The sequence below is a fragment of the Nerophis ophidion genome, linkage group LG04 (genome assembly GCF_033978795.1).
Source record: "Nerophis ophidion isolate RoL-2023_Sa linkage group LG04, RoL_Noph_v1.0, whole genome shotgun sequence".
NCBI lineage: Eukaryota > Metazoa > Chordata > Actinopteri > Syngnathiformes > Syngnathidae > Nerophis > Nerophis ophidion.
The window spans coordinates 52,397,981-52,409,889 of record NC_084614.1 but is presented as its reverse complement, the minus strand read 5'-3'; the positions used below and the strand labels follow the sequence as shown (position 1 = coordinate 52,409,889).

General features: G+C 36.8%; 2 protein-coding genes across 7 annotated transcripts in view; one reads left to right on the top strand and one right to left on the bottom strand.

Annotated features, from left to right (window-relative positions):
• LOC133551539 (neuferricin) overlaps positions 1–4,741 on the bottom strand; it is a 6,706-nt gene extending 1,965 nt beyond the window's left edge. Inside the window, exons 1-2 of the mRNA XM_061898349.1 lie at positions 4,426–4,741; positions 3,097–3,237 (exon numbers count right to left, since the gene is read on the bottom strand). Coding sequence (XP_061754333.1) covers positions 3,097–3,237; positions 4,426–4,657 — 373 coding nt within the window. The 5' untranslated portion in view covers positions 4,658–4,741. The remainder of the gene's footprint in view (positions 1–3,096; positions 3,238–4,425) is intronic.
• A 15-nt stretch (positions 4,742–4,756) lies between these two features.
• Positions 4,757–11,909, top strand: part of zzef1 (zinc finger, ZZ-type with EF hand domain 1) — a 112,534-nt gene continuing 105,381 nt past the window's right edge. For 5 of the 6 annotated variants that reach the window (XM_061898276.1, XM_061898277.1, XM_061898275.1 and 2 more), the window contains exons 1-3: positions 4,757–5,291; positions 10,839–10,983; positions 11,057–11,251. In XM_061898276.1, the coding sequence (XP_061754260.1) occupies positions 4,893–5,291; positions 10,839–10,983; positions 11,057–11,251 (739 nt within the window). In that variant the 5' untranslated portion in view covers positions 4,757–4,892. Of the gene's footprint in view, positions 5,292–8,835; positions 8,852–10,838; positions 10,984–11,056; positions 11,252–11,909 lie in introns of those variants that run through there. The other variant, XM_061898278.1, reaches the window with a different exon arrangement.

The window sequence follows — 11,909 nt, the reverse complement described above, 5'->3', positions numbered from 1 at the left end:
GCGAGAACTATGATTCAGATGTGCTGATTTTCATCCCAGTCGCTTGAAACTCCAATGCAAAGCGATCAGCAAGAGCTGAATATCACGGTCAGGTGAAGCCAGCAGGACCACATCATCTTTAAAAAGCAGTGACCTCATCCTGCAGCCACCAAATAAGATCACCTCAACGCCCTGACTGAGCCTACAAATGATGTCCATAACAGTTATGAACAGAATCAGTGACAGAAGGGCAGCCGTGGCGGAATCCAACCCTCACTGGAAACTGGTCTGACTTTATTCTGGCACTGTGAATGAAGCTCTGGCACAAATCATATGGAGAAAATCTATCGTCATGATGTATACTGCAGGCTACTGCAATAATGATATATAAAAAATATTTTATTAGGCTATAAATGATAAAACCATTTTAAAAACGGGTTACAAAGGCTCCTAATCTAGCTGCTGACGTATTAGGTAACATTGTCATTTACAATTGTATTATTTCCTTATTAGGTTTACTTAATTTACTATTTTAATATCTAAATCAATACTTTGTGTTGTAATATGGTTGAAACATTTATTTTTCTGGTGTTTGTTTTGGACGATATTACCATGAATTGATTTACGTGGACCCCGATTTAAACAAGTTGAAAAACGTATTCGGGTGTTACCATTTAGTGGTCAATTGTACGGAATATGTACTGAACTGTGCAATCTACTAATAAAAGTTTCAATCAATCAATGGTATGATCTAAACAGGTTAATGGCTTTTCTTTAAATATCAATGCTGATACAGATATAAAATTTGGAGATCATTGAATAACCATTTTTGATTACAATTATAGTCAGACGGAATATGTACTGAACTGTGCAATCTATTAATAAAAGTTTCAATCAAATCAATCAGACAAACACAGGACAGTGGTGTAGCAATATCAATTAAAAATTCAAAGTATTTCCTGCGGGCAGCACAGTGTAAGAGGGGTTAGTGCATCTGCCTCACAATACGAAGGTCCTAGGTTCAATCCTGCGCTCAGGATCTTTCTGTGTGGAGTTTGCATATGATAAACATTCTGAAGTGATTTAATCCGTCCATTCATTTTCTAGATAATTTTTACTTATCTCACCATATGAAACAACTTACTTCACTTATTATTAATTTATTTTTGTTATTACTTAGGGAGTATATTGTGAATAAATTGAGAACAGGAAGTGAACCATGAATATATTAACGTGGACCCCGACTTAAACAAGTTGAAAAAGCTATTCGGGTGTTACCATTTAGTGGTCAATTGTACGGAATATGTACTGTACTGTGCAATCTACTAATAAAAGTTTCAATGAATCAATCAATCCGACACAAGTTTTAGCAACTGCGATGTAAAGGAAAAGGGGTAGAATTACAAACCCCGTTTCCATATGAGTTGGGAAATTGTGTTAGATGTAAATATAAACGGAATACAATGATTTGCAAATCCTTTTCAACCTATATTCAGTTGAATATGCTACAAAGACAAGATATTTGATGTTCAAACTCATAAACTTTGTTTTTTTTTGCAAATAATAATTAACTCAGAATTTCATGGCTGCATCACGTGACAAAGTAGTTGGGAAAGGGCATGTTCACCACTGTGTTACATCACCTTTTCTTTTAACAACACTCAATAAACCTTTGGGAAATGAGGGGACACATTTTTGAAGCTTTTCAGGTGGAATTATTTCCCATTCTTGTTTTATGTACAGCTTAAGTTGTTCAACAGTCCGGGGTCTCCGTTGTGGTATTTTAGGCTTCATAATGCGCCACACATTTTCAATGGGAGACAGGTCTGGACTACAAGCAGGCCAGTCTAGTACCCACACTCTTTTACTATGAAGCCACGCTGTTGTAACAAGTGACTTGGTATTGTCTTGCTGAAATAAGCAAGGGCGTCCATGATAACGTTGCTTTGATGGCAACATATGTTGCTCCAAAACCTGTATGTACCTTTCAGCATTAATGGTGCCTTCACAGATGTGTAAGTTACCCATGCCTTGGGCACTAATACACGCCCATACCATCACACATGCGGGCTTTTCAACTTTGCACCTACAACAGTCCTGATGGTTCTTTTCCTCTTTGGTCCAGAGAACACGACGTTCATCGTTTCCATTTTTTTTTTTTAAATGGGGACTTGTCAGACCACAGAAAACTTTTCCACATTGCAGCAGTCCATCTTAGCTGAGCTCGGGCCCAGAGAAGCCAGCGCAATTCTGGATGTCGTTGATAAATGGCTTTGGCTTTGCATAGTAGAGCTTTAACTTGCACTTACAGATGTAGCGACCAACTGTAGTTACTTTCAGTGGTTTTCTGAAGTGTTCCTGAGCCCATGTGGTGATATCCTTTACACACAGATGTCACTTTTTTATGCAGTACCGCCTGAGGGAACGAATGTCCGTTATATCATCGCTTATGTTCAGTGATTTCTCCAGATTCTCTGAACCATTTGATGGTGTAACGGACTGTAGATGGTGAAATTCCTAAATTCCTCGCAATAGACCATTGAGAAATGTTGTTCTTAAACTGTTTGACTATTTGCTCACGTATTTGTTCACAAAGTGGTCACCTTCGCCCAGTCCTTGTTTGTGAATGCCTGAGCATTTCACAGAAGCTGCTTTTATACCCAATCATGGCACCCACCTGTTCCCAATTAGCCTGCACACCTGTGGGATGTTCCAAATAAGTGTTTGATGAGCATTCCTCAACTTTATCAGTATTTATTGCCACCTTTCCCAACTTTTTTGTCACATGTTGCTGGCATCAAATTCTAAAGTTAATGATTATTTGCAAAAAAAAAAATGTTTATCAGTTTGGACATCAAATATGTTGTTTTTGTAGCATATTCAACTGAATATGGGTTGAAAATGATTTGCAAATCATTGTATTCCGTTTATATTTACATCTAACACAATTTCCCAACTCATGGAAACGGGGTTTGTAAATAAACTGTGCATCTTCCTACTCCTTTTCGAACATGTTGAATATAGAAACTGGAAATTGTGATGTACCATGTTGTATGCATGCATGTTCCAAATAAACACGAACTCAACTCAACAGTCTCGAGATACAGAAGTACACACCTACAGGACTGTAAGTCCTCCGATAAAAGGCCAACCAGTCAAACAAGGCGACGACCTCCAAAGGTGACAAAGTAGAAACGTCATCTATTAGATTATTTTCTGTAAAATCTCCAGTGATGAAAGCCAGTGAAGAATCCTTCCCTGCATGGAAACAAGTATTTATTACTAATTTGATCACACTGTTTACACAAATACTTTGATGTTAAAGGCCTACTGAAACCCACTACTACCCACCACGCAGTCTGATAGTTTATGTATCAATGATGAAATATTACCATTGCAACACATGCCAATACGGCTTTTTTAGTTTACTAAATTACAATTTTAAATGTCCCGGGAGTTACGTCTTGGAAACGTCGTGTAATGAGGACGTGTACGCAAGCCGTCACGTTTTTAGGAAGTATGAGCGCTACGCACACACACAGCTAAAAGTCGTCTGCTTTAACGGCATAATTACACAGTATTTTGGAGATCTGTGTTGCTGAATCTTTTGCAATTTGTTAAATTAACATTGGAGAAGTCACAGTAGAACGATGGAGTTGGGAAGCTTTAGCCTTTAGCCACACAAACACACGGTGATTCCTTGTTTAAAATTCCCGGAGGTGAAAATTTCCTATGGTTCAGAGCGCGGTCAAGCGAACATGAATCCAGACCAAATGTCAACCAGTAAGTTTCGGTGAGAAAATTGTGGTTAAAAAGTCGCTTCTTACCGGAGAAAATCGGAGCTTGGGCCGTCCATGAATCTGCCGTCGACTCCCCTGAGACATTGGCGTCAACACACCCTTTGACGTACACCTCCGACTATCAGGTAATATTAAATCACTAAAACACTAGCAACACAATAGAAAGGTAAGGGATTTCCCAGAATTATCCTAGTAAATGTGTCTAAAAACATCGAAATCCGTCCCAATGCAATCGCGTTTTTTTTTTCTAGTCCGTCGCTATAAATATCCTCAAACACGAATCTTTCATCCTCGCTCAAATTAATGGGGAAATTGTTGTTTTCTCGGTCCGAATAGCACTTTTTGTTGGAGGCTCCCATTAAAAACAATGTGAATATATGAGGAGCCCCCACACTTGTGACGTCATCGTCTGCGACTTCCGGTAGAGGCAGGGCTTTTCTCCTAACACCGACAGTTGCAAACTTTATCGTGGATTTTCTCTACTAAATCCATTCAGCAAAAATATGGCAATATCGCGAAATGATCAAGTATGACACATAGAATGGACCTGCTATCCCCGTTTAAATAAGAAAATCTCATTTCAGTAGGCCTTTAATATAAATAATGAGCTATCTGAAATATAGTCAACGTGTGTGTCAAAGGTTACCTGCCATAAAGCGATAAGCACCACCTGGTCCATAATGTTTGATGCCGGTTTGTACATCAAACACCTGTCCTAAAATGGCCAGGTAAACACCTTTGCTGCCTTCCTGTCCGTCATACAACGATAATTCTTTTCTGCTCAGCAGCCTCGAGGGTGTTGATTTAATTCCTACATAAAAACACAACAACACTGCTGCACACGCACACGACACTGATAAAAATACATAATTTAACATTTTTTTTCCTCTATCCACATTCTTCAATAGACATCTTCATCGTTGCAATTACTTCCGGCGAATGAGAGGTTGCGCGTGCGCACATTGCACCGACGTGCCAGTCGAGCACGTATTACGCGCTTACGTCAATGAGGTAGTAAACTATTAGTGTAGCACACAATCCTCTACCAACCCTCTCCAACTGTTGGTTCACCGGCAGGACATAATTATTTGGTCTACTTCTACTGGGAACGTCATGGGGAACGCAGAGAGCGGCTGCGGTGGCGGCAGCGGCGACGACGAAGAGGTAGAAACAGAGAGTCCCACTTTGGCGGAAGACAGCCCGGCCTCCGCGGCCACAGGCGGCGGAGGCATCGGGGCAGGCAAAGGCGGAAGAGTACCGAAGAATGTCTCCGTGGTCGCTGGTGGACTGCCGAGCCCGGCCGTACTCTTCGAACAAGTGAAGCTAAGAGAAGCGGCGGCACGGATCAGCGACTCGGGTGTCGTCATCCGGGAATCTGTCCTGGCCGGTAACGAAGGAGTCCTGGTCCGGTGGCTGGAGGAGCGCCTCAACCGGGGAGAAGAGTCAGTCAATGTGGAACAATTCTGTGAAATGTTGGAGAGCAGAGACGCGCCCAGAGATGAGTGTGAAGAGGTACAAAACACCCAAAATGTTATATTTATCATACACTAGCATGTATGGGATCAACATGATTTCATGGATCAATACTGTGAAACATATCAATAATAACTGTATAATTAATTGTTGAAGTAGAGAGATGAGTGTAAAGAGGAACTAAAAACACAAAATGTATCATACATCACATTTATCATAAAATAATATCCTATTGTTATGATCTAATACAGTGGTTCTCAGCCTTTTTTTTCAGTGATGTACCCCCTGTGAACATTGTTTTAATTCAAGTACCCCCTAAACAGAGCAAAGCATTTTTGGTTGAAAAAAAATAGATAACGAAAGTAAAATACAGCACTGTGTCATCAGTTTCTGATGTATTAAATTGTATAACAGTGCAAAATCCTGCTCCTTTGTAGTGGTCTTTCTTGAAATATTTGGAAAAAAAGATATAAAAATAACTAAAAACTGGTTGGAAAATAACCCTACCTTCCGCCCGATTGTAGCTGAGATAGGCACCAGCGCCCCCCGCGACCCCGAAAGGGAATAAGCGGTAGGAAATGGATGGATGGTTGGAAAATAAACAAGTGATTCAATTATAAATAAAGATTTTTACACATAGAAGTAATCATCAACTTAATCTTTGGGGATTGTAATAGAGATCCATCTGGATTCATGAACTTAATTCTAAACATTTCTTCACAAAAAAATAAATCTTTAACATCAATATTTATGGAACATGTCCACAAAAAAAATCTACCTGTAAACACTGAATATTGCATTATTGCATTTCTTTTCACAGTTTATGAACTTACATTCATATTTTGTCGAAGTATTATTCAATAAATATATTTATAAAGGATTTTTGAATTGTTACTATTTTTAGAATATTTGAAAAAAATCTCATGGAACCCTCGGCATACCTTTAAGTACCCCCAGGGGTACGGGTACCCCCATTTGAGAACCACTGATCTAATGGAATAATACTCTAAAACAGGGGTAGGGAACCTATGGCTCTCGAGCCAAATGTGGCTCTTTTGATGACTCCATCTGGCTCTCTGATAAATCTTAGCTAACATTAGTTAAAACGGTAAGTAATTAATAATTCTGCTGGTAGTCACTGTGTTAAAAGTAACGTTCAAAATATAAAACATTCTCATGCATTTTAATCCATCCATCCGTTTTTCTACCACACCTGTTCAAGAAAGTTGCATTAATGGTAAGAATGATTGTATTTATTATTGATTAGCTTCAGAATAACGATGTGAGTAAAAAGAAAAAAAGACTTATTGTACCCTAAAAATGTTGGTCTTACTTAAAAATGCACACATTAAGTTGTATTCAGTGTTAAAAAAATATTTTATGGCTCTCACGTAAATACATTTTAAAATATTTTGAACAATTCCGTGAAATGTTGGAGAGCAGAGACGCGCCCGGAGATTACTGTGAAGAGGTACAAAACACCCAAAATGTAATATTTATCATACACTAGCATGTATGTGATCAACATAATTTCATGGATCAATACTGTGAAAGATATCAATAATAACTATATAATTAATTGTTGATGTAGAGAGATGAGTGTAAATAGTAACTAAAAACACAAAATGTATCATACATCACATTTATCATACAATAATATCCTATTGTTATGATCTAATACAGGGGTTATCAGCCTTTTTTCAGTGGTGTACCCCCTGTGAACATTGTTTTAATTCAAGTACCCCCTAATGAGAGCAAAGCATTTTTGGTTTGAAAAAAAAGAGATGAAGAAGTTAAATACAGCACTATGTCATCAGTTTCTGATTTATTATATTGTATAACAGTGCAAAATCCTGGTCCTTTGTAGTGGTCTTTCTTGAAATATTTGGAAAAAATGATATAAAAATAACTAAAAACTGGTTGGAAAATAAACAAGTGATTCAATTATAAATAAAGATTTTTACACAGAGAAGTAATCATCAACTTAATCTTTGGGGATTGTAATTGAGATCCATCTGGATTCATGAACTTAATTCTAAACATTTTTTCACAAAAAAATAAATCTTCAACATCAATATTTATGGAACATGTCCGCAAAAGATCTAGCTGTCAACACTGAATATTGCATTATTGCATTTCTTTTCACAGTTTACAAACTTACATGAATATTTTGTTGAAATTGTATTCAATAAATATATTTATAAAGGATTTTTGAATTGTTACTATTTTTAGAATATTTAAAAAAAATCTCACGTACCCCTTAGCATACCTTCAAGTACCCCCAGGGGTACGCGTACCCCCATTTGAGAACCACTGATCTAATAGAATAATACTCTAAAACAGGGGTAGGGAACCTATGGCTCTCGAGCCAGATGTGGCTCTTTTGATGACTGCATCTGGCTCTCGGATAAATCTTAGCTGAAATTAGTTAAAACGGTAAGCAATTAATAATTCCGCTGGTAATCACTGTGTTAAAAATAACGTTCAAAATATAAAACATTCTCATGTATTTTAATCCATCCATCCGTTTTTCTACCACACCTGTTCAAGAAGTCGCATTAATGGTAATAATTATTGTATTTATTATTGATTAGCTTCAGAATAACAATGTTAGTAAAAAGAATAAGAGACTTGTTGTACCCTAAAAATGTTGGTCTTACTTAAAAATGCGCGCATTAAGTTGTATTCAGTGTTAAAAAAATATTATATGGCTCTCACGGAAATACATTTTAAGATTTTTGGCTTTCATGGCTCTCTCATTCAAGAAGGTTCCCGACCCCTGCTCAAAGACCTATCAATAATAACTGTAGAATCCATTCTTAGAAAGCAACGAGTGTGTGAAGATATGTAAACACACAGTATATCATATGTATCATACCATAACATATTATTATAATCAAATATAAATACTGTAAACCCATAAATCATAACTGTAGAATTATTTGAGTGGCTATGTGTGAAAAGGTACAACATATATTTCTCATACACTAATGTTTTTTTACCATTATTTAATAGATCAATACTGTAAAACCAATAAATAATCACAGTATAAGTAATTGTTGGAGCGCAGAGATGAGTGTGAAGAGGTACAAAACACCCAAAATATCGTATTTATCATACACTAGCATTTATATGATCAACATGATTTCATGGGTCAATACTGTAAAACATATCAATAATAACTGTATAATTAATTGTTGAAGAAGAGATGAGTGTGATGAGGAACTAAAAACACAAAATGTATGATACATCACATTTATCATAAAATAATATTGTATTATTATGATCTAATAGATTAATACTGTAACACCTATCAATAATAACTATAGAATCCATTATTAGAACGCAAATAGTGTGTGGAGAGGTATAAACACACAATATATCATATTTATCATACAATAACATATAATCACATAATACTGTAAACCCATAAATCATAACTGTTGAATTATTTGAGTGGCTATGAGTGTGAAGAGGTACAACATATATTTCTCATACACTAACATTTTTATTAACATTATTTAATGAATCAATACTGTAAAACCTTTAGATAATCACAGTATAAGTAATTGTTGGAGCGCAGAGATGAGTGTGAAGAGGTACAAAACACCCAACATGTCGTATTTATCATACACTATCATTTATATGATCAACATGATTTCATGGATCAATACTGTAAAACATATCACTAATAACTGTATAATTAATTGTTGAAGAAGAGAGATGAGTGTGAAGAGGAACTAAAAACACGAAATGTATCATACATCACCCATCCATCCATCCATCCATTGTCTACTGCTTATACCCTTTGAGGTCGAGGGGGGCACTGGTTTTATCTCAGCTACAATCAGGCAGAAGGCGGGATACTCCCTGGAAAAGTCGCCACCTCATCGCAGGGCCAACACAGATAGACAGACAACATTCACACTCACTTTCACACATTAGAGCCAATTTTAGTGTTGCCAATCAACTTATCCCCAGGTGCATGTCTTTGGGAGTGGGAGGAAGCCGGAGTACCCGGAGGGAACTCACGCAGTCACGGGGAGGACATACAAACTCCACACAGAAAGATCCCGAGCCCAGGATTGAACCCTGACTACTCAGGACCTTCGTATTGTGAGGCAGACGCACTAACCCCTCTTCCACCGTGCTGCCCATCATACATTACATTTATCATAAAATAATATCGTATTATTATGATCTAATAGATACATACTGTAACACCTATCAAATCAATTTTTAGAGAGCAAATAGTGTGTGAAGCGGTGTAAGAGGTGAGCAGCTATGAGTGTGAAGAGGTACAAAATATATTTTTCATACACTAACATTTTTATTAACATTATTTAATAGATCAATACTGTAAAACCTATAGATAATCACAGTACAAGTAATTGTTGGAGCGCAGAGATGAGTGTGTAGAGGTACAAAACACTCAAAATATCATATTTATCAGACAATAACACCTGATTATTATTATCTGATAGACCACAACTGTAAAACCTATCAATAATATCTGTAGAATCCCTTGTTAGAGAGCAGACACTAGTGTGAAGATGTACAAAACACACAAAACATCCTATTTATCACACAATGACATCTTATTATTATGATTAAATGTATCTATACTGTAAAACCTATTAAATAATATGTGTAATTAAGAGATATGTGTGAAGAGGTACAAACACACGCAATATATTTATCATACCATAATACTTTTTTAGTATGATCTGATGGATCAATAATGCAAAATAACTGTACAATTTATTTTTAGAGAGCAGAAATGAGCGCGAAAGGTATAATATAATATATATATATAAATAGGTATACTAACTATCAAATAACTATCATATTTATTATACACTAACAGTTGTACTGCATGACACTGATGTGTTTATTTTAGTTTTCTCATGTAGATAGTTAAGGTGTGATATAGATTCATATCAAGTCGATGTACCGATGTATTGTTTATTTTGATTATTATATGTACGTAGTTATACCTCATATTACGTACAGAGGAATGTCACTGTTCTGCGCTAAACACTACACACAAAACACTCCTGAACCTAAAATGTCTGTTACATGTCCAACTAGAATCCTACTGACTAACTAACTACAAACTACAATATAGCTATAATATAGTGTTCCTTATTGTAAATATATTTATTTCGATATTTAGGATGTAAAAAATAGGACTAAGCTGCCTTGTTGAGTGAAGATGCTCTACATGTTATTTCATTATAGCTGAAGGATGAAGATATGAGAGAAAGAAGATAATTATGTGTGATGTGTGTGAATAATGTTTTATGGTATGAAGACAATGTGATGATAATGTAAAGATGGTGTGATGATAATGTGATGGCCGTGTGATAATGGTGGTGATAATTATTTTGATTGATACTTTTATTAGTAGATTGCACAGTACAGTACATATTCCGTACAATTGACCACTAAATGGTAACACCCGAATAAGTTTTTCAACTTGTTTAAGTCGGGGTCCACGTTAATCAATTCATTAACACACTATCATCTTTGATGATAGTGTGTTAATGTGATGATTTTGTGCTGATGTTTCTTTGACATTCGTAGGCGTTCGGACAGTTTGATGCTGAAGGAGACGGGGTGGTGGATGTGGAGAGCATGCTGGTTACTCTGAAGAACTCCAATGGAGCGAATTTACGGGGGGAGCTGAGTCATGTGATCAGACAGCTACAGGCGTGCTCCCTAACTCCAGGTATGTCATGTGTTTATTGAAACAGTGCACTGATATGTCAACAATATGCTTCCTTTTTCTGCTCACTCTGCAGGTTTTGTTGACATTTTCTCCAAAACTGAAGACCGTTTGGGCGCCCATGCCTTCAAGATCCTGAAATTCTTGCGCAGGAATCATATTCCCAGCAGTGCCATCCCATTCCCTCTTCTAGAAGGTTACAACAGTATCTGCACCATGAGGTCCAGCGTCATCCAGGACTTCCTCGACTTCCTCACGCAAAGGGAAAAAGGTGAATTTTTGTTATACGTTAACATTACTCAGTGTATGGCAACTTTTGTCCTATCATTTTTTACAATTATTGCTGCTTCAAAGGGAGGTGGGCAGGGTCATTTAAAGAGTTACTGTACCTAAGAAAAATTACGGGTTATGGTTCAAGACCACACCGAAACAGCAAATAACTCAGTAACTGAGACGTTCATTAAAATTTTTATTTTTGACACTCTAATAAGGTCTGAATAAAGTTTTGTGCAAAGAGGTGCCATGGTACACTTCTTCGACCTGCTACTCCCCTACTAGCTTAATATTGACATTCTGCTCTGATTCGGGATCAACGTGTTCAATAATAGTAAGTGTTCTAATTATTAGACTAGATGTAACTTTAAGTGTTTTTTACACCCTTAAAGTTACGCACGTTTCTCTTATTCGTATTCTTCCATCCGGCCTGCGAACACAGCCACCCTGTGTGAGTAATACACACGTTTAAGTTGTGAATGAAGCAGGCTCATTAGTAATGAGGGTTAGGGTTAGGGTTAGGGTTAGGGTTAGGGTTACTGCTAAGGGTCCTAACCCTTAGCAGTGATTTCTTTTTTTCTTGGTTGTGTGAAAATATTGAAACATCAGTTTTTACTGACACTTGTGAATGTTGTTTAAATCCTTAAATATAGCAT